The 23,912-nt window shown below is 39.9% G+C and overlaps 2 protein-coding genes and 1 pseudogene across 2 annotated transcripts; all 3 read right to left on the reverse strand.

The window, feature by feature from the left end:
- Nucleotides 1-11,831: 11,831 nt before the first annotated feature.
- Nucleotides 11,832-13,196, reverse strand: LOC125888383 (odorant receptor 131-2-like; annotated as a pseudogene).
- Nucleotides 13,197-17,494: 4,298 nt separating this feature from the next.
- LOC125889020 (odorant receptor 131-2-like) lies at nt 17,495-18,418 on the reverse strand. The gene has a single exon (XM_049576673.1). It carries the CDS (start codon nt 18,416-18,418, stop codon nt 17,495-17,497), a length of 924 nt encoding a protein of 307 aa, XP_049432630.1.
- Nucleotides 18,419-22,975: 4,557 nt separating this feature from the next.
- Nucleotides 22,976-23,912, reverse strand: LOC125888382 (odorant receptor 131-2-like). Its single transcript, XM_049575718.1, has one exon. The coding sequence runs from the start codon at nt 23,910-23,912 to the stop codon at nt 22,989-22,991; it is 924 nt and encodes a 307-aa protein (XP_049431675.1). The 3' UTR covers nt 22,976-22,988.

The raw sequence follows: 23,912 nt of genomic DNA on the forward strand, positions 1-23,912 counted from the left end.
CTGTTTCAGTATCTGTGGCGGGAAGCTAATGAACTAGATAAGTTGTATGCATATGAGGCACGCAACCACTTCACAATGTGATTCATAAGAATAAGCTGTTTTGATCAAAATGGCCGTTACAAAATCCAGGTTGTAAAGTATAAATTGTTTAAATGTATTTTACAAGTATGTTACAAAGTACTTTGTGCTCTGCTCACATTAAACATAGGCCTATTAATGATGTTACACTGGCAGACAGAGAAGAGGAAGGAGAGCAATGTGACTGCAAATGTGCCCACGAATGAAAATACCTTGTGAAAATAATGTGTCACGTTGTGCATTAAGCCATTATGACACAAATCATGGCTACACAATGACTACACATTAAATTAACAGTTTATTACAAGGCTGAGAAACTGGTAAAACAAACTTCAACATTTCATCATAAGTTGAACATGTACAACAGGTTGCAGTCAAGTTGCTCTCTGTCCTCTCGTCCGTCTCTTCCTCCATCCCAAATAGTTTGTCCGAGCCTTCTACACAAGGCATGATGGGATGTATTGCTGGGTTAGTGACCATCGGTTGTACACTACTTTTTACAATGCATTGTGGGATATCTTGAATCCACTATAGGGATAATAATTCCCACTATACATTCGGACTGCAGTACAAAATGACAAAATTACTGTATAGTGGACTGTGTAGTGAGTAATTAAGGATTTTAGCACTCATGACATAGATACAGGAAATGAATCTTAAGTGGGGCGTCTCGGTTTATCAGTGGTCTCTGACATCACTCACCAGCGGGGGCATTTATTGGTCCAGTGCGGTGCAGTGCATTCTGGTAGTTGTGGGTTTTCTACTGATAATTTAAGACCATTTTAAAAGTATTTGTGCTTCTCTACTGCATAGACAGTCGAGTTTTATGAAAATACATCAATAATATTCAGCCACTAGGATGCAGAAAACCTCCTAAACAGCCTTAACACATTATCACCTCATAGAGGAATGCGAATATGTTAGCAAATGCTCAGCAGACAAGGACTAACACTATCATCCCACTTAAGTCATGTTGCTGTCCTCCTGAGGAAGGTAAGCTCGATAAAAAGTTAGGACAATTCCAAGGGCCCCTGACTGACAGGGGCCCCAAAATTAGGTAAAAATTATTATAAAATTATTAAACCATCATCATTAAGATTTTTTTTTTCAAATATAGTAATTAAATTAATGATCTCTTTGTTTTTACTTGTTTTTGGCAGTAAAAGTTAAATATCCCCACTGACCAAAAAGTAAACATCCCTATTGACTGACCACCCCCCTGTATCTGCATGAAATGGTTTGGTCCTGCCTTAGCGCACTGACGGTGACGGTGTCGCGCTCGAACGCTACAGTTATCATCATGCTACCTAGCCTGAAAGAAAATCCGGTTTTCACAAAAGAAAGAGAGAAAGGAGAGAGAGGAGAGGCAAAAGGAAGGGTGTCAATATATGACCCAGTGTTTCTCCAAGAAAGGTGGGTAGCCTATAGTCTGTGAGTGGTAGAAATGAACCTGTTAGCTTAATGTCCATAGTGAAATAAGCTAGCTACAGACTAGTGTTAGCCTACACTTCATTCCTTTTTAACCTAACGTTACATTTAATCAGTGCAGGTAAATGTTTAGCAAGATATTCATATTAAATCAGTTGTCCCTGCCCCTTTTACCAGACTCAACAACAGACGAGTCAGAAGCAGCAGCCCTGTCTCCCCATAACTTTACCACTCCCTGTCCCAATGAAGAAGGTGAGCAACATTGTGTTGAATGACATGCCAGTTAGCATCATTGCAGGGAGTCTGTGGGAATTTCTTTTTCTCTTGCTCTTTTTTTACCATTACAAAAAGTAAACAAAATATTTTTTAATGCCAGAAATTCAAACAAATCATTTTTCCACATAATGATTATTATGAAACAAAAACAGCCTACAGCTGTCTGTACTGGATGCTGGACAGCTGGAAACATAAAGTAGCCTAACTCAGCCTGTATTAAAGGTACAGGCAATATTCATTTAGATTGAATTATGGCCATTGGATGACATCTATAGATACAGACTTAGCAAAAATCTGCTGTTTTAATTATTTTGAGATGATGATCTTAATTCATTTTGATTGGAAAGTTAATGTATATTCAAGTTACTTTTTTAGGTCTTTAATTAATGTTAAGATAACTTTTCATTTTGGGATTTTACAATAAAAATTACATTTAGACTGTAAAAGATGGCCTTTAGCATATTTTTCATGGCGGCTTGTAATCTTGCATCAAATAGTGAATTGCATACTGTATGCAGACTGTTGCATGTACAACTTAATAGCAGTGAATATTGTACTGCCAGTATTGAACTACAAGAAGCAAGGCAGTTGCAAGCCTTCAAAGTTAATGGGGCCCAAAATTCTTGGCGGCGCCCCTGCTCATAACCCACTGTTCATGGGAAGTGCAAGGAATGTGAGCTTCAGCTTTGTATACAATGTTCATGAGTCAGATACCTGCCTTCAGAAACTACAGTCCAGTTGGGGGTATTGCACCCAGTAGGGTTACTCAGTCATCTTAAAGGGTAACTATGCCCTCAAATTCTGCTAACAGTAAATGTTTGCTCGCACCACCAGCAGTGTGAGAGGCACAAACTGGTCATGGTCAGCCCTTGTTCAGCCTTTCATTCTTGACATAGCAGCTGACGTACAACATAGACCTCAAAGTCTAGCCTATTGTGTCATTTCAGGTTGTTGCTTTTTTTGTTAGAGAAGGGCCCGAGAATATGGTCAAACCAAGCGCTCAAATCCAAGCAGACACACACAGACAAATTTTGAGCAGAAAAACATTATGGCCTCTAGTTTTGCAGACCGGGCGAGGCGGAGGCGCAGCGCACCTGTGCTTCGTCAGCTTGGTGTGGCCAGGCGGATTTTGCAAGTTTGGCACACAGTGCGCGCTAGCGCAGCTACTCCTCTTTCCCACCTCCAACCCTCCTACCTGCGCAAGTCGGAAAGAGGGAAGAGAGAAGGCGTGGAGTGGGTTTTACACACATCACACTAGGGCTGCCACTAAAGATTATTTTCATTGTCGACTAATCTGTCGATTATTTTCTTTGATTAGTCGACTAACCATTTCATTGAAAAATGTGTTAAAATGTTGAAAAATGTCAGTCTGTCTCGCCCAAACCCAAAAATTACGTCATCTAATATCTTGTTTCATACTCACACCAAAGGGTTTTAGTTCACTGTCACAGGAGAGTGTGTAAAGCTGCCAATATCTGAACGTAAGAAGCTGCAGTAAGAGTATTTTGGGGTACTTTTATTGTACTTTTCTATGAAAACTATGAAGAACTTCTCCCAGGAGGAAACTGATGTTTTGGTCCGGGAGGTACCAGTCGATATAGAGATACATTTATGTGCTGATTACAGATAGTTGCATTGAATAGTGGTTTTGTGGTTATTTATTGCATTGTTAATGTGCCTGACATTCTGGAAACCTGCCTGTGAGGTTTTGGTGATGTGTGCACACTGTCCGCCAGTCAGCCAAACTTCGGCTTACACCGGCTGCGCTCCGCCTGCGCTGACAGTCAACCTGGTTTCAGCTGGCGAGCTTTTAGTGCATCTTCGGCAAAGCCTTTTGGCACGAAACTGTCACTGCGCCAAGCTGGATCTGTCGACACCTCCCCCTGCTGCGCCGCCACACCCATCTCAGCGCACCTCGACCTGCCAAAGTACTAAACTGAGCGTGCCGCGGGTTGTGCTGCTCGAAACTAGCTCTGTGCGGGGTTCGCCACACTGTGCTACCCTGCGCCGTGCCGGGAAACTAGAGGCCTATATGTGTACAGTTGGAAAAATCTGCTGTAGTAACATCATATCTCAACAAGAGCCTATGTAATTTCATGTAGATTTCCCCTTAAACAAAAATAATTGTTTCGAGTGCAGTTATTCCAAAACACAGACCAGGCTTTTAATACAATTTACTATATAGTTGACAGGAATTTAAAACTTCAATCAAATGATAAAAAAAAAAGGTGAATGATTAACTTTATGTCTGACCTCGTCATTTTTCCATCCCACATGACAAATGCGGCTTTTTGGTGGATAACTGCTTAATCTGTCTGCCTCCATATTGAAAACCTCTCAGGTAATACCGGTACAATACATGTGGATACTGTGCAGAAGACTCTTAGCTGGTGAACATCTGTGAAAAATGAATGGCACTGAGGTAGTTAAAGCTTTTGGGTACTCCAGGACAGACTGGGCAGTCACACATACAGCTGCAATTTTTTTTTATTTTTTTTACTGATGCACAGCTGTACACGCCTGAGTCTTTTCCAGCTGGAAAAGGGAGCTCTCTTATTGATTGTTGGCACTGTGGTGACCCTGCTGAGTAGACAATTTCAGGCGAGCTGGGTCAGTTGTTCCAGCTGTGTCTTGTCCAATGCAGTTTGTGAACTGTTGAGCAAAGTGTTTTGGCAGCGTTCCTCAACACTTTTTTTAAACTTGAGTTTAAATTCAGGGTGACTGTGAAAGTTGCTGTGTATGACTAAGTTTGTGAGGTGCAGATGTCTATCACTGCAGGACTATCACAAGAAGTATTGAGCCTATTTAAAGAGCTGTCTGTGGTGTGGAGATTTGCAGTTTAGGTTGGTAATGGATTACTGTACTTGAAGTTCACTGTTGACTCTTAAAGAGATACTTGGTCAATTCTCAACCAGCTTGGTATCATAACAATGTGGGTAGTGTGTAAATGAACTGTGGTAAACTTTTCTCCATCTTATCAGCACCCAGATCTCCCTGCTCATCTCTTAATGGATTTTCACTGGCTCTAGGGCTGTTGCTTGAACTACACATTGTACTTCTGCATTTTCGTATACCCACCACCATGGACACAAATAGTGTGAATGAGTATACAGGTGGATCCAGAAAGAGCCCCTCTTGCTCTTTCTCAAACTCCGATCGAACGGTAACCCATATACAGTATATAAATATAAACCATATTTCTTTTACTGTATTTCCTATTTCTCACCTAAGATATCTACTGAAACATATTCTAGTGTACTGTTTAGCTGTAATATGAGAATATGTGAACAAGAAGTGGACACCATAGTGTTTTCTGTTTTGTAAAAACTGAGGCTGAAAATACTGAAATCAGACAGTAGCCCCTTGTACACTGCAAGATTTTCCGCGAATGTTGGGCTGTATTGCTGGCGAGCGTTTAGACACACAGAGCCGGATTGGCGAGTTGATCCGAGGTGGCCAATTTTCCGCCTTGGAGGGTAGTCATATTGGCGGAACCCGTTTAAACAGACCGAGGCAGCCTTCTCCAACGGGAGGGGCTGTTGATGACTTGTGGGAGGAGCTGTTGATGACGCCGCACGTGCGAGCCACTGGCGGTGGATAAACAGGAAACAGATAGCAGGAATTAGCGAGCAGCTAGTAGCAAGAGGGGAGCGCAAACCTGACAGACACTGTAAAGATGGGCAACTGAGGAGACACGGAATTGCGCGCCTCCTTGCCCTCGCAAACGAAGAGGCCATTAACCGTCAGATGACGGGGACGGGCCGACTTACGAGAGAATTGCCGAAGGACTGACCAGCCACGGCTTCCCTCCCACGTCTCTGTTTATGTTACACGCTGAGCTACACATTTTGTTACTTGCTCACGCCCCCCATTGCCCCGAAAAAGGTAGGCGGCATTTTGCCGCACTCCCCGATTTTGTTTTCATACTGCCAATGCTGAAAAAAGACTGATTGGGCTTTCCTGCAAATTTGCACAGTTCCTATCTAAAAAGGGTTAGTAAAACTATGCAGCACTGATCAAATATGAACCATGATTACTGTGTTGCCTATTTGGTACTTAAAATGTTTTCAGAAACATATTTTAGCTTACCGTTTAACCGTTATTTGAAATTGTTTGTCAACAGCCGGCCGCCAAAGCAAATGCCAGAGACCTTGTTTGCTCTTCTCTCTGGTCATGTAGTACCAACGTCAAAAGTATTTGCATCTTTTTACTGCTTCAACAGCCCAGTTTTATTAAAAGACCATTATACTTCTTTAAGAAAGATACACAAAGCAAAACAACGTATGGTACTTCTTCCACTACTGACAGTGTCACAAAACTTCAAGATAGTCTGTTAGTTAGAGCTAAGCCACAGTCAAAGTCTATCATTGTAATACTGGAGATAATAAAGACTGTACTAGGTTATAAGGTAGACCTGAGTATCTGAGTCTATTGTCCTGTAGTGCTTCTAATGGCCTTACTGCATGTGAATGAAAACAACCAATCAGAGCCGAGGAGGCTCTAACGCAGCTCTCAATCACTGCTTGTGAACTGCACTCAAACTGTCAAACTAGGCAGTACTGGTCAAATATGAATCAAGATTCTGTTACTGCGTTGCCTATTTCTCACCTCAAATATTTAGAAACACACTTGAGTGAACTGTTTAGTTGTAAAATAAGAAAGATGGTGTTGCTTGTGGGCAATGTTCACAAACCTTCTCATCTTATAGCTACACAGTACACTTCTGAAAACATTTGAGGTGAGAAACAGGCAATGCAGTAACAGAATCTTGATTCATACTTGAACAGCACTGCCTAGTTTGACAGTTTGACCTCAGTTCAAGAACAGCGATTGACGTGACAGACAGCTGTGTTGGTAACTCCTCAGCTCTGATTGGTTGTGTTTGGCGCGCCACAGTCAATTCTAGCGAATGCCATTAGAGGCAATAGGAGGAGGAGGAGGAGGAGGAGGAGGAGATGGGACATGATTTTTTTTTTCACACACTATCTGTCTCATATAATACTTTGTGGATGTAGTGACAGTTTCAGCAAATTGACAAGAAGTTATTTTCATAGGTTACCGACTATAGCTTTAAGTTCAAGATAAAGTTTACACACTAAACGTGTGACTGTCAGTTGCACAATAGGGTTAATTGTTAATGTCAGGGTTATGGGGCGTTGCACTTGAGATAGCTGTTAAAGTCTGTTTGGTGGAACATGTGTTACCAGAGAGAATGGGGTGAACCTTGTTGACAGTTGATGCAAAGATCAGTACTGTACATTTCAGGACTGTGTGTTTGTACACGTCAACTGGATGTTTCTTAACCTGGCATTATGCTTATTGTACGAGTACTACTACAAGAACCATGGGAATATGCTAAATATAAACTGTAATTGTAGATTTAGGCAGTTTGTTTTACTTTTTAAAAATTTAAATTAATTCATATATTTATTATCATGTTGGTTCATGCTTCTATGTTTTTAAAGAATGCTTTAGGTTAAAATACAAAAAAAAACAAAACATAGAGGAACTCTTATGCCCAATATCTGAAGCTTTGTATCTCAGAATTAACTTGAATCACATTTTACAGAATGTATCATATAGTAGCCCTGTCTCCACGAAATTATATTTATATACAACTAATTTGAAACAGCAAATACATTTTCAAGGAAATGTAATGCCGAGCAAATTACTTATTCCATTTGTCAGTAATGATGTCATTTGTTGGTTCCAGGTATGTACATGCTGTATGTGTAAGGCTTGGATGTTTGTGAACCTCAGTGCAAAAGGTACACAAACACATTCAAAACACAGAGCTGACGTGAAACCTGATGGGGTTACACTGCAATTTCTAATGTTGACATTGTCCCAGTGTCACACTCTTACACAAAGTTATTAAGGTCAGTCATCACAGTAGAGATATTAACTTTTAGATGTAACTTCAGTATTGTTTTCAAAAAGATGATGAAACCTGTGAAGAGACGTACATGAGCTGCACTGGAGTGAGACACTGTGTGATATCACCAGAGCACGGTTAGAGCAGGGCATTTTTCGCATCCCCCGCTTAGTGATTAACAGACTGGTTTATTATTAACGTAAAGCTCCTGAGTCTGATTGTGCAACCTGAAGTTTTCGTGTTTTTGGCAAACAACTTGGCTCTGTCGAGAGCAGCTCATGGGGGCTCGTCACCTGTTGACGCAAGTTCTGCGTCATTAGTCAGGACTGCAGGGGATTGGACCACAATCTGTGTCTAAAGCAAACTTTCTGCCTCTAATCCTCAGCGGATACCACTTCAGTAGATAACGTATTTGCAGGCTATCAGACACAATGAATACTATTGCCAAACTTTTGGCAACAGCAGTTTTAGTAAAATATTAAACTACATGACAAATGTGACTATGCTGTTTTCAGTAAAGCTGAGAAGAGTGGTGTACTAAAGGTGCGATTTAAGTACTGAGTGTATTAAAACTCTGATGTTCTGACTTAAAGGCCATCTGAAGGTAAAATGTTTGTTGTGTTTGCTAGAAATTGCCAAAAAATAAAGCCTCATGTGTCTTAATGTTTATGAGGCCGCCTAAATTTAAAGATCACCCTTCAAAATTATTCAGCACGTGTTTTATGTGTTCTGATACAAAACATGCAAAAAGGGTACATAGCAAAACAGTTCCTATCTTTTTTACAGAGGAGTTTGCATGTTGTCCCCATGTCCTCTGGGTGCTTTGGTTTCTTCCCATTGTCCAAAGACATGCAGATTTGGTGTCACTAATCCACTTGTAAGTGTGATTGCAACTTTAGTATAACAAGATCAAGGTCACAGTGTGTTAACTATAAGTATATATTGGTAAAACAGTTGTACTTTTAGTACGTGTAACATATTAATTTATAACAGGCTTATTTGCCACACAGATTAGGGATGTCCCGATCCAGCTTTTTCACTTCCGACCCAATACCGATATTACAGCCTTGAATTTTGGCCCATACAGATACCAATCCGATCCAAGCGTGTATTATACATATTCACTTATTTTGTTGTCAGTCATGTTAGAAAAGGTTTGATCAAGTGATATTACTCTAACAAGAACAACTACTTAATCGGGTTAGTTATAATGATCCACAACAGTTGGTATGAGAAACTGACCTGTTTATTGTTAACAGGGTTAAATAAACAAAACAAAAATATCTAACATTGAAATTAAAATAGCAGCAAGACTCCACACACTTGTGCTTTGGCCCCCTAATAAATAAAAAATAGATTAACACCACAAGACATTGTTGACAAACAATGCAGCCTTTCCTTTTCAGTTATTTTTGTAGTGTCAGTGCCAGCCTGGTGCTGCTGTTTCCTGTGTGTCTGCATGCTGGCCTGGTGGATTGATAGTAAGTCCTGGAGCGGATCACTGGAATGGACTGCCAGGCTAGCTGGAAAACCTGGATCAGATTCCATGAAAAACTGGATCGGAGTTCTTGAATCGGCATTTTTCCATGCAGTCCGATCCGATGCCGATGCATGTTTTTTGCAAATATTGGCGGCCGATACCGATCCGAATATCAGATCGGGACATCCCTAACACAGATCTACAATAAACTGCATTTAGAGAGCAAAGACCTGTTAAATCCAGTCATGTAAAATACAAAAATGCAAGACTACAAAAAAGGTGTTTAGTTTCAGCTGTAGTTTCAGTTGTTCATACCTCAGGGTTAATGGTTTGTTGACATTGTATTCATCATAGCAGTAAAATCACAGAAGTGTAGCCAGTACTCAAGTTGTAAAAAAAAATAAGGGGGCATGGTGGATTTTATCACATGGGGACATAATTTGTGCTGATGACAGCGCAGAGGGTCTGCCATAGCACCACTGCTCTTACATAGTTAGGGTCAAATGCACAGGACAAGTGCAATATCATTTCTTCTTCTTCTACTTGGGTCAACCGATGATACCAATAATAATTAAAGTCAATTTTGCTTTTAGAATATTGAATTGTAGTGTATTTCTCAAAAAAGCAGTTAGTGGCATATGATCAAAACTGGTATCTAAGGGTTAATTTTTAATTGTGATTAATTAAATCATATAAATTAAACAAGAACCCCTTCATGAAAAAAATGAAATAGAAATTGGGAAAAATGTTGATCTTTATTGATACAAATACAAATATTGTAGTTTTGGGGCTGAAAATAATTTCTCACCTTCCTTTTAATATCACTGTTTATCCCTATGGGCCCTAGGCCTTTTGGGGTATTTTTCCTGCCTTTACTTTTAAGCTCATATCACAGTCATTATAAAGGCTACATACACATGCTATATCTTGTTTTGTTTTTCAGGACAATCTGGGATACCCAGATTTGCCATCACCACATGTCCTTCTATGTGCCTGTATTTTATATTAATTTTTATATCAATGAAAAAAAAAATCTGTGTTACTAAATTCTCACATTTCTACATGTATCTCACCATAGCAAGTTGGGAGTAGACATATTCTGCCGTATATGAAGAGGGGAGACTCCCTGGAATCTGGCAGTTGTCCAAAACATGTGGTTTGTGCCAGTATTTTTTCATTATTGCAAGAAATTCCATTGACTCATTCACAAGTCAAAAATGTGTTTTATTTGAAGGAAACATGCAATATTTACATCTTAGATAACAGAAAAATAGTAATAATATTATTCCTCACTATATGAAGTGACTGATAACAAGATCTGTATCATGGATTGTAAAGAAATTTGTCAGGTTTTTATTTTGTAGTCAATTGATCTGTATTTTTAGCGTGATGGGATGACAGCACAATGATGTGTGTGGTATCACTGGAAAGCTCTGGTCCTGCGCTTTCATGTGTTATGCGTGGCCATACTGTGCGACCCTGCATTCGTGAGAAATCCATCCCAAGAGTAATGTGTGTGCAAAGCTGTATGAAAGCTTTGTTATACATCATTTTAGTGTAACTTTATCATTTTTTTCACTGTGAAAACAATGGACAACCGACAAGTGCTTGGTCTTGTCAGAAAGCTGCGGTTCTGCTGTGTCACATGATATGGCTTTTCTCGCTACGCTGCATGGTTGCGGAGAAAATCCATAGAGAAGAACAAGTGTGAATTTGGACGCACTATGCGTCATTCGGTCGCCATCTTTAGGGCACAGGCATAACATCCACGGCGCAGCTCGCTGAGATACTATATAAAAATATCTTTGCATGCGTGCCCTCGCCCACACTATTTTACTCGATATGCATAAAACCAAAGGTAAAACTAAATGTTAAAATAGCAGTAATACCACATTCATTCAAAAAATGACACAAGGGATGGAAAGGGGGGATGGCAGTTTTAGAAGGGGGATGATTTTGACCGTTTATATTTCAAGGGGGATGCCACCCCCCCTCAACTCGAGTACTGATTGTAGCCTAATATTAAAGCCTCAGTGTGTAAAAATGGTGAGTAACAGTCACATCAGCGGTCAAATTCTAGATTGCAGGGCTCACTCGCGCTCACTTGCTCACCCCTCCCGTCAGGTAAGTGACGGTGGCCTCGTAGGACAGAAAGCCTTGCGCAGACAGAGATGGCATCATCCACGAGTTTATCAAGTTTTTCAGGAGTAGGCCTGTCTAGCGATGAGGTGAATATTTATTTAGGAATCTAAACCATGTTACGATATTGTAGCGACCCTGCAGTAAATGATCTGTTATAATGTCAATGTTCTGTGAGTTAATGGCATGTTTGGGATTGAATAATAAACGGTGGTTTGCTGAATAACTGCGTCATCCCTTCCACACGTCCTAGCGCACGCTACAATATGTTATAGCTTACCAGTGAGATATAACGTTATGTTAGGAGTGTTTTATCTCTAATTGTTTTGGTAACACAAGCAAACATTAGCACAGTAATGCTAAAATAACACGTTTTATGTGATAGTCAGGCACAGTGCGGCAAATATAGGTTGGTACGATTATAATATATGCGTCTCCAGAGTGTTCTTCCACAGGAGTTTTTTCCACCTGGAATAAGCAACACCGATATTCACTCGCGTTTTGTCCCGTCCTTGCTTATCTGATCTTTTTCTTTTATTTGGTGGTGTGGTTTCCCTCTTACGGGGCAAAACATATGTGTGGTCCTCCATTTAAAGTGCGACAGAATCATAAAAGTACAAAGCAGGTTCACGCAGAAGCGCCCCGGATTGAGCTTCACATTCTCTGTCTCCAGTGACGGCAAGTTCTAGATAAATGCGAAAGGCGAAGCGCATTTATCTCTTTCGGCCACTGTATTCAAATATGGCAACACAAGAAGGCAGCCTCCAGCATACCGCGCCCTGCCTGTGTATATATAGAGAAATCATTCTAAGCCTATGAGAAAGCTTCCATTTGTATGTGAATTGCATTACACTTTAGTAAATATATATTTATGAAAGCAATAATTGATAGTTGCTAATAAACAACCACATAAATTACACATTGTAACTTTAACAAAACATTTTAAATCTTAAGTACGTAGAAACTGAATTAAGGCCATTCTCAGTATCGTTTCTTATACAAGCCAAAGAAAGCATACTTTTTCAGTTCAAGAAAAAACTTTTCATCCCTGAGGCCATAAATGAGAGGACTGAGACATCGTGGAGCGAGACTAAACATTATGTAGTTAAAGTACCTGACATTGATAAATAACCTGACATTAATCTGAAGTACAGCAGCTTCTATGAATGGACACCACAGCTGGATGAGACAGAGCAGCAGCTGGAAAGCATGAAGAATTACTGTTCTGAGCCCTTTCCATGTTGACTTTTTATTCTCTCCTGATGCAGTTTTGGCCACTTTCATTATTTGAACATAGGAGAATACAATAGTAATACACATAATCAAGAAGTAAATCTGATGTACAGCTGACCTAATATGATCATGCCATCTGAACAACATGAATATCTCCACAGAGCATACACTGTGTTGTTCATAAAAGCTTAGAGAAGCTGATGCAAAGAAGTTGGAGAAGACAACAATACAGGGTACAGAGCTGAGGCCGTGAATGATGAGGATACAGTTTATAGCACTGCGTGTGGAGCACAACTCTCCATGACGCAGGGGCATGCATATGGCCACATAGCGCTCCAGGGTCATTGCTGTCAGAGTAACTGGTGTGAGTATCATATACATAAATACCAGTGATGATGATGCATAACCAAACATGCATGGTAATTTGAAAAAAGGACAAGATAAGAAGGACATCAGACACTAATAATACAAAGCTATCAGACAGTAGTGTGACAGCATATAAGATGTAACGTGTCGTTGTGTAGAAGAACTCCTTTTTAAAAAAGGTCACGATGAGCAAAAGGTTGATGCAAAGAAAAATCATCACCAGGAGCTGCACAATAATGACCTGGTCATTGATCTGCCGCTGTAAAGACTCACCACCAATCAATGAGCTGTTATCAGCCATATCTGTTTTCTAAGTAAACACACAAGTTTTTAAGGTACTGATATAAATCAGTTCAAGTGTCATTTTGTAATTCATCTGTCAATAGGAAATCAAATTTTTACAAAATGATAAAAGCTCAATGTGAAGCTTCTAAGAAAGATGCTGGTTTAAATACAGCAGGTCACCATACCCTCCATGGTGTTCAAACAACAAATGTCTTCTGTGGAGCTCACTGCAGCCTTCTGAGAGAGGGCTGTGCACTGTGAATTTAAAGATTACACCATCCAAAAATAACAGCAAATAAAACTTTGCTCACCGGTGTCATCACAGCCCGTTCTCATTAGGTTGTCAAATACCAACACTTTTACACACCCCTCGGTGTGTGATCCAGACACTGAAGGCACGTTTTTGGTCTTTCAGCTAACTCCAGTATAATGCCATTTGTGTCAATATTTCATGCTCAAAGCAAAGCTAAGACATAGTATAAAGAGTAAGAAAGTCTGTATAGGGCAGGTGGGAGCAGTGTGGATGGGTCAAAGTGACACAGACCTGCAGCCAGGAGACCACTGTTGGTGTCACGTTTGAGCCCAAAAGTCAGTGCTGTTTTAACATGGAGTCAATGCTTTTTTCTTTTTTGTAAAGATTATTTTTGTGGGCTTTTTGCCTTTAATGACAGGACAGAGTGTGAAATGGGGAGACAGAGAGAGAGAGTGGGGACTAACATGCAGCAAAGGGCTGCGAGCTGGATTCGAACCTGCAGCTGCTGCAGCGAGGCAGTGCCTCTGTACATGGGGTGCCGGCACTATCCACTACGCTACCGACACCCCGGGTTCAGTGCTTTTTAACTTACATCTGTCCGTGATGGACTTAAGCTGTGAAATATTAACGAAATTTCGTACATACTCTAACCCAAAACAGGATATTTTTTTAAGTTATGATCTTGAATAATGGTCAAAGTATTTTTGAAGAACATTATTATGTCACAGTGAAGCTGACCTTTGACCTTTTGGATGTAAAATGTGATCACTTCATCATTTTATTTAATTTGACATTTCTGTGAAATTTTGTCATAATTAGCATATGAATTCTTGGGTTATGACCAAAGACATGTTTTGTGAGGTCACAGTGGCCTTGACCTTTGATCTTGGACTACGTAATGCATATCAGGTCATCTGAAGTCCAAGGGGACGTGTTTGGCAAACTTAAGGAAATTCCCTCAAGCCATTTCATGAGATATCAAATTCACAAGAATGAGATGGACGAGGTCACAGTGACATTGACCTTTGACACCAAAAACTTCTAAGTTCATCATTGAATCCAAGTGTATGTTTTGCCAAATTTGAGGAAATTCCATTGCACTCCACCCCTATTTTGTGGTGAAAACGCCTAAAATGACATACCCAAATTCAAATGACTGTAGCCTCTGAACCGCTCTGACTACATGCATGCATGAGGTCTTGCCAGAAAGAAAACTCCCTGAAGTTTCTTGTGAAAGTGTTAGAAACACTCTAGGTGATACAGAGACAGAGTACTGCAATCAGCAAAGTGTTGTCCGCATCTTCAGTTTTGCTTTTAGAATATTGAATTGCAGTGTATTTCTCAAAAAAGCAGTTAGTGGCATATGATCAAAACTGGTATCTAAGGGTTAATTTTTAATTGTGATTAATTAAATCATATAAATTAAACAAGAACCCCTTCATGAAAAAAATGAAATAGAAATTGGGAAAAATGTTGATCTTTATTGATACAAATACAAATATTGTAGTTTTGGGGCTGAAAATAATTTCTCACCTTCCTTTTAATATCACTGTTTATCCCTATGGGCCCTAGGCCTTTTGGGGTATTTTTCCTGCCTTTACTTTTAAGCTCATATCACAGTCATTATAAAGGCTACATACACATGCTATATCTTGTTTTTTTGTTTTGTTTCTCACATTTCTACATGTATCTCACCATAGCAAGTTGGGAGTTGACATATTCTGCCATATATGAAGAGGGGAGACTCCCTGGAATCTGGCAGTTGTCCAAAACATGTGGTTTGTGCCAGTATTTTTTCATTATTGCAAGAAATTCCATTGACTCATTCACAAGTCAAAAATGTGTTTTATTTGAAGGAAACATGCAATATTTACATCTTAGATAACAGAAAAATAGTAATAATATTATTCCTCACTATATGAAGTGACTGATAACAAGATCTGTATCATGGATTGTAAAGAAATTTGTCAGGTTTTTATTTTGTAGTCAATTGATTTGTATTTTTAGCGTGATGGGATGACAGCACAATGATGTGTGTGGTATCACTGGAAAGCTCTGGTCCTGCGCTTTCATGTGTTATGCGTGGCCATACTGTGCGACCCTGCATTCGTGAGTAATTCATCCAAGAGTAATGTGTGTGCAGAGCTGTATGAAAGCTTTGTTATACATCATTTTAGTGTAATTTCATACATTTTTTCGCTGTGAAAACAATGGACAACCGACAAGTGCTTGGTCTTGTCAGAAAGCTGTGGTTCTGCTGTTTCACATGATATGGCTTTTCTCGCTACGCTGCATGGTTGCGGAGAAAATCCATAGAGAAGAACAAGTGTGAATTTGGACGCACTATGCGCCATTCGGTCGCCATCTTTAGGGCACAGGCATAACATCCACAGCGCAGCTCGCTGAGATACTATATAAAAATATCTTTGCATGCGTGCCCTCGCCCACACTATTTTACTCGATATGCGTAAAACCAAAGGTAAACACGGAGACCAGAGCGATAGATAAGAACAGCATGCTGCCTGCTCTCATGGGACAAAGATCCTCTGAGAAGAAAGATGGTTCACTCTGCTCTGTTGCCAGGAACAAACTGGGAGGCAAAGATCCTCTCTGAGGAAGAGGGTTCACTTTGCTGCAGGTTTCACCAAAACATTTTTTTGTTTTTTTCTTTTAATAAATTGAACACACATTAAAGAACATACAAGATCCTGAAGAGAATTAATACATATACAATACAATAAAGATTGTCAAATTAAATGAAGGAAGAGGATTTTTTTTAAGGCAAATTAAATATTGGGGATTTATGTAAAAATATACATGGAGACATATAAATAATTATGTAATTAAAGATATGTAGGCTATGTGTTATGACCTGCTTTTGATGCATGTTTTGGTGGCCGCTTGGGTGTTTGTTCTGTGTTTTCCTGTTCTTCTTGGACCTGCAGGGCTGGTGTGTGGAGGAGGCGGGCTGACCTACATTTCCACCACAGGCGGCGAGGCACACCTGGTTTCCATCGCCACTAAACAACCCTCCATATTAGCCTGGTGATGACTCCACTTCTGTGCCAGATAATTCCGTCTCGTTCGGTAGTGCATCTGTCGTTAGAGCCTTTTGTCATCTTGTGAGTATTTTTGCCTTTTTCTCTCGTGGACCAACCCCACTGACTTGTGCTTTTGTCTCTGTTTTTTGTAGTGTGTTGCCTCGCCGCTTTTCGTTCTCCGGAGCCCTCGCCTCCAGCCACCACCAGCTGTTTTCTCCCTGCGGCTGTTTTTTGTATTTAGTGGCTTGCTGCTGTTTATTGTGTCAAGCGGCTTTTTTGTAATAAACTGTTAAGAACTTTCACTCCGCCTGTTTCCTGCAACTTGGGTTTTCAAGCCAGTCCGTAACACTATGTTAGGTGAATACTCCTGTCAGTGACCCTGACCACTGGCATTGGCAAAAGAACTGGAGTTGGTCCCTGGATGCTGCACTGCGCTGCCCACTGCTCCCAGTGTATACAGTAGTATGGGTCAAATGCAAAGGTCAAATTTCATTTCAATGTATGTAATGTGCTGAGAAAGGACAATAAAGAATTTTCTTCTAATAATTTCTTAATAACTAGGAGACAGCAACAGAATAAAGAGATTTCAACGAGATATATCCCCAGTCATGCACACCCAGTTTTAATAAACTCAGTACTGTTCAACACATATTGTTTTGTCTTCATTCAAAGTAGTTAACACATATTGTTATTGCGCCATTGGTTTTGGCCTTGGTGCCCCAATAAATCTGTATTTATCAAAGGCCAAAGTGGCCTTGCCCTAAAAATGACTTAATTCCAGGCCTGTAATCATGTATTTCCTCTCCTGTTTCTGTCCTTGGAGGGGCCAGTTGCAGTGTGCTGCTTAGGCAGGGCAAGTAAGAATTTAGATGGGGCAAGCAGATTTGAGAAGTACTTGCTCGGCAGGGCAAGTAGGAAAAAACCTTAACGTCGGACCCTGCACCCCCCCTTATCCCCCCTCAACTCAATTACTGAGTGTAGCCTAATATCAACAAAACATTTTAAATCTTATGTACGTAGAAACTGAATTAAAGCCATTCTCAGTATTGTTTCTTATACAAGCCAAAGAAAGCATACTTTTTCAGTTCAAGAAAAAACTTTTCATCCCTGAGGCCATAAATGAGAGGACTGAGACATCGTGGAGCAAGACTAAACATTATGTAGTTAAAGTACCTGACATTGATAAATAACCTGACATTAATCTGAAGTACAGCAGCTTCTATGAATGGACACCACAGCTGGATGAGACAGAGCAGCAGCTGGAAAGCATGAAGAATTACTGTTCTGAGCCCTTTCCATGTCGACTTTTTATTCTCTCCTGATGCAGTTTTGGCCACTTTCATTATTTGAACATAGGAGAATACAATAGTAATACACATAATCAAGAAGTACAACTGACTTAAAGCTGACCTAATATGATCATGCCATCTGAACAACATGAATATCTCCACAGAGCATACACTGTGTTGTTCATAAAAGCTTAGAGAAGCTGATGCAAAGAAGTTGGAGAAGACAACAATACAGGGTACAGAGCTGAGGCCATGAATGATGAGGATACAGTTTATAGCACTGCGTGTGGAGCACAACTCTCCATGACGCAGGGGCATGCATATGGCCACATAGCGCTCCAGGGTCATTGCTGTCAGAGTAACTGGTGTGAGTATCATATACATAAATACCAGAACAGTGATGATGATGCATAACCAAACATGCATGGTAATTTGAAAAAAGGTCAAGATAAGAAGGACATCAGACACTAATAATACAAAGCTATCAGACAGTAGTGTGACAGCATATAAGATGTAACGTGTAGTTGTGTAGAAGAACTCCTTTTTAAAAAAGGTCACAATGAGCAAAAGGTTGATGCAAAGAAAAATCACCACCAGGAGCTGCACAATAATGACCCGGTCATTGATCTGCCGCTGTATAGAGTCACCACCAATCGATGAGCTGTTATCAGCCATATCTGTTTTCTAAGTAAACACACAAGTTTTTAAGGTACTGATATAAGTCAGTTCAAGTGTCATTTTGTAATTCATCTGTCAATAGGAAATCAAATTTTTACAAAATGATAAAAGCTCAATGTGAAGCTTCTAAGAGAGATGCTGGTTTAAATACAGCAGGTCACCATACCCTCCATGGTGTTCAAACAACGAATGTCTTCTGTGGAGCTCGCTGCAGCCTTCTGAGAGAGGGCTGTGCACTGTGAATTTAAAGATTACACTGTCCAAAAATAACAGCAAATGAAACTTTGCTCACCGGTGTCATCACAGCCCGTTCTCATTAGGTTGTCAAATACCAACACTTTTACACGCCCCTCGGTGTGTGATCCAGACACTGAAGCCACGTTTTTGACATCTTTGTGGGCCACACCGGTCTTTCAGCTAACTCCAGTATAATCCCATTTGTGTCAATATTTCATGCTCAAAGCAACAGACATATTATAAAGAGTAAGAAAGTCTGTATAGGGCAGGTGGGAGCAGTGATGGATGGGTCAAAGTGACACAGACCTGCAGCCAGGAGACCACTGTTGGTGTCACGTTTGAGCCCAAAAGTCAGTGCTGTTTTAACATGGAGTCAATGCTTTTTCTTTTTTGTAAAGATTATTTTTGTGTACTTTTTGCCTTTAATGACAGGACAGAGTGTGAAATGGGGAGACAGAGAGAGTGTGGGGACTGACATGCAGCAAAGGGCTGCTAGCCAGATTCGAGCCTGCGGCCGCTGCAGCAAGGCAGTGCCTCTGTACATGGGGTGCCGGCACTATCCACTACGCTACCGACGCCCCAGAGTCAGTGCTTTTTAACTTACATCTGTCCGTGATGGACTTAAGCGGTGAAATATTGTGCTTTAATCCAAAACAAGATATTTTTTTAAGTTATGATCTTGAATAATGGTCAAAGTGTTTTTGTAGAACATTATTATGTCACAGTGAAGCTGACCTTTGACCTTTTGGATGTAAAATGTGATTAGTTAATCATTTTATTTAATTTGACATTTCTGTGAAATTTTGTCATAATTAGCATATGAATTCTTGGGTTATGACCAAAGACATGTTTTGTGAGGTCACAGAAATTGATCTTTGAGCTTGGACTACGTAATGCATATCAGGTCATCTGGAGTCCAAGGGGACGTGTTTGGCAAATTTAAGGAAATTCCCTCAAGTCATTTCATGAGATATCCAATTCACAAGAATGAGATGGACGAGGTCACAGTGACCTTGACCTTTGACACCAAAAACTTTTAAGTTCATCATTGAATCCAAGTGTATGTTTTGCAAAATTTGAGGAAATTCCATTGCACTCCATCTGGGGTTGGGAATGATTAACCGATACGACCGGATATCCGGTTTGACAAGCGAGAGATACGGCTGCGTCGGTAGCAGCCTGCTCAATCGATATGAATCAGCCATGAATCCTTAGATGAATCGATTGCAGAGTCATGGATTCGGGTATCGCGAGACTAGCAATCGGTTGACTGGATTTAACAGTTTGCATCTCTAAAACAACGCGAGAGCCGGCGGCATGCTCCGGACCGTAGCAGGCATTACTGACAACGATAATGGATGTAAACATTAGCGCCAGCTTGACCGCTGGAGATGAGGAACAGAAGCCAATGCTGGTTGGATAAACCAGGGAGCAGCCAAGCCGCAGCAGAAACTAAAGGCGAATCCTGTCGGTTGTGGGTTGAACGGGGGGTCACAGACACAGACAGAAATACGTATTCCTGTCAAATACGGCGGCCATAGTGCTCCGCGGCGGCGACCGAGAAGCCCGGCTCCAGGTCCAAGAAGTCTTCGTCGGTGTCATGACTGCCCAGAAACACCTGAACAGCTGAGCCCTGGCAGCACACAGGTATGTGACGTGTCAGAGGAGAAACGAGCCGTTCACATTTCCACAAACCTCACCACACTTTCGGGACTGTTCTTTACTCGTCAGGGGAGGAGGGTGGCTGGTTGATTTTGATTTTATTTATTTATTTTGATCCCCCCTATGTTAATCACTTATTGATGCTGTTTTTGAAGTATGAATAAGTCAATAAGTAATTTATTCCATTGAAATATCATTGATGTATTATAGAAAAGTGATTTATCTTTTTATAAATGACAGAGTGTAGCAAACACAGAGAAATAGTCTGACATGCTGTCAGTGATAAGCTGCTAGTCATCACAGCCCATGATATCAACTATTAACAGGAGATGTCAGATTCTGCCCCTACATTGCATGTTATTATTTTATTCTGCTTTATGTTTATATTGTACAGCGTTATGATAAACTTTATTCCAGACTCAAGTCCATATAAGATACATACAAAAACACAGACAATACCATAAAAACAACACAACAAGTAGGTTTAAAACACTTAAATTTTACTTAAAGTTCACTTCACTTAAAGTTTAAAACTTATTCTCATTTTTATATTGATCCCATCCAACAAAATGATGTTCATTCAGCAAGTCTTTTTTTGGTCCATGTCTAAAAATAAATACATTTAACATGGGATTTTGTTGTTGTTTGTCTTTTTATTTTATTTTTGCCAGTGCCATACAGCAACAATGCTTGGGGATGTGGTCTTTTACAAATTTGAAAATACTTTAAGAATGTCACTTTTATAGAATTGGCTTCTTTATTTTATAATGTATGATTAATGTCTACAGCAACAAATGCTAACCATAAAATCGTATCGAATCGTATCGTTCCTACACTGTATCGAATCATATCGAATCGTTCTGTATTAAAAATACATCGTTTTTGAATCGTATCGTAACCCGTGTATCTAGATACATATCGAATCGTCTATCACAGAGAGATTCCCAACCCAAACTCCACCCCTATTTTGTGGTGAAAACGCCTAAAATGACATACCCAAATTCAAATGACTGTAGCCTCTGAACCGCTCTGACTACATGCATGCATGAGGTCTTGCCAGAAAGAAAACTCCCTGAAGTTTCTTGTGAAAGTGTTAGAAACACTCTAGGTGATACAGAGACAGAGTACTGCAATCAGCAAAGTGTTGTCCGCATCTTCAGTTTTGCTTTTAGAATATTGAATTGCAGTGTATTTCTCAAAAAAGCAGTTAGTGGCATATGATCAAAACTGGTATCTAAGGGTTAATTTTTAATTGTGATTAATTAAATCATATAAATTAAACAAGAACCTCTTCATGAAAAAAATGAAATAGAAATTGGGAAAAATGTTGATCTTTATTGATACAAATACAAATATTGTAGTTTTGGGGCTGAAAATAATTTCTCACCTTCCTTTTAATATCACTGTTTATCCCTATGGGCCCTAGGCCTTTTGGGGTATTTTTCCTGCCTTTACTTTTAAGCTCATATCACAGTCATTATAAAGGCTACATACACATGCTATATCTTGTTTTGTTTTGTTTTTTTCCAGGACAATCTGGGCTACCCAGATTTGCCATCACCACATGTCCTTCTACGTGCCTGTATTTTATATTAATTTTCATATCAATGAAAAAATAAAATAAAATCTGTGTTACTAAATTCTCACATTTCTACATGTATCTCACCATAGCAAGTTGGGAGTAGACATATTCTGCCGTATATGAAGAGGGGAGACTCTCTGGAATCTGGCAGTTGTCCAAAACATGTGGTTTGTGCCAGTATTTTTTCATTATTGCAAGAAATTCCATTGACTCATTCACAAGTCAAAAATGTGTTTTATTTGAAGGAAACATGCAATATTTACATCTTAGATAACAGAAAAATAGTAATAATATTATTCCTCACTATATGAAGTGACTGATAACAAGATCTGTATCATGGATTGTAAAGAAATTTGTCAGGTTTTTACTTTGTAGTCAATTGATCTGTATTTTTAGCGTGATGGGATGACAGCACAATGATGTGTGTGGTATCACTGGAAAGCTCTGGTCCTGTGCTTTCATGTGTTATGCGTGGCCATACTGTGCGACCCTGCATTCGTGAGTAATTCATCCAAGAGTAATGTGTGTGCAGAGCTGTATGAAAGCTCTGTTATACATCATTTTAGTGTAACTTTATCATTTTTTTCACTGAAAACATTGGACAACCGACAAGTGCTTGGTCTTGTCAGAAAGCTGTGGTTCTGCTATTTCATGTGATATGGCTTCTCACTACGGCGCATGGTTGCGGAGAAAATCCACAGAGAAGAACAAGTGTGAATTTGGATGCACTATGCATCGTTCGGTCGCCCTCTGTAGGGCATAGGCATAACATCCACGGCGCAGCTCGCTGAGATACTATATAAAAATATCTTTGCATGCGTGGCCTCGCCCACACTATTTTACTCGATATGCGTAAAATCAAAAGTAAAACTAAATGTTGAAATAGCAGTAATACCACATTCATTCAAAAAATGACACAAGGGATGGAAAGGGGGGCTGGCACTTTAACAAGGGGGATGATTTTGACCGTTTATATTTCAAGGGGGATGCCACCCCCCCTCACCCCACCTCAACTCGAGTACTGAGTGTAGCTTAATATTAACAAAACATTTTAAATCTTAAGTAGAAACTGAATTAAGGCCATTCTCAGTATCGTGTCTTATACAAGCCAAAGAAAGCATACTTTTTCAGTTCAAGAAAAAACTTTTCATCCCTGAGGCCATAAATGAGAGGACTGAGACATCGTGGAGCGAGACTAAACATTATGTAGTTAAAGTACCTGACATTGATAAATAACCTGACATTAATCTGAAGTACAGCAGCTTCTATGAATGGACACCACAGCTGGATGAGACAGAGCAGCAGCTGGAAAGCATGAAGAATTACTGTTCTGAGCCCTTTCCGTGTTGACTTTTTATTCTCTCCTGATGCAGTTTTGGCCACTTTCATTATTTTAACATAGGAGAATACAATAGTAATACACATAATCAAGAAATACAACTGACTTAAAGCTGACCTAATATGATCATGCCATCTGAACAACATGAATATCTCCACAGAGCATACACTGTGTTGTTCATAAAAGCTTAGAGAAGCTGATGCAAAGAAGTTGGAGAAGACAACAATACAGGGTACAGAGCTGAGGCCGTGAATGATGAGGATACAGTTTATAGCACTGCGTGTGGAGCACAACTCTCCATGACGCAGGGGCATGCATATGGCCACATAGCGCTCCAGGGTCATTGCTGTCAGAGTAACTGGTGTGAGTATCATATACATAAATACCAGAACAGTGATGATGATGCATAACCAAACATGCATGGTAATTTCACAAAAGGTCAAGATAAGAAGGACATCAGACACTAATAATACAAAGCTATCAGACAGTAGTGTGACAGCATATAAGATGTAACGTGTAGTTGTGTAGAAGAACTCCTTTTTAAAAAAGGTCACGATGAGCAAAAGGTTGATGCAAAGAAAAATCACCACCAGGAGCTGCACAATAATGACCCGGTAACTGTACTGCAGCTGTAAAGACTCACCACCAATCGATGAGCTGTTATAGGCCAT

The sequence above is a fragment of the Epinephelus fuscoguttatus genome, linkage group LG5 (genome assembly GCF_011397635.1).
Source record: "Epinephelus fuscoguttatus linkage group LG5, E.fuscoguttatus.final_Chr_v1".
Lineage (NCBI taxonomy): Eukaryota > Metazoa > Chordata > Actinopteri > Perciformes > Serranidae > Epinephelus > Epinephelus fuscoguttatus.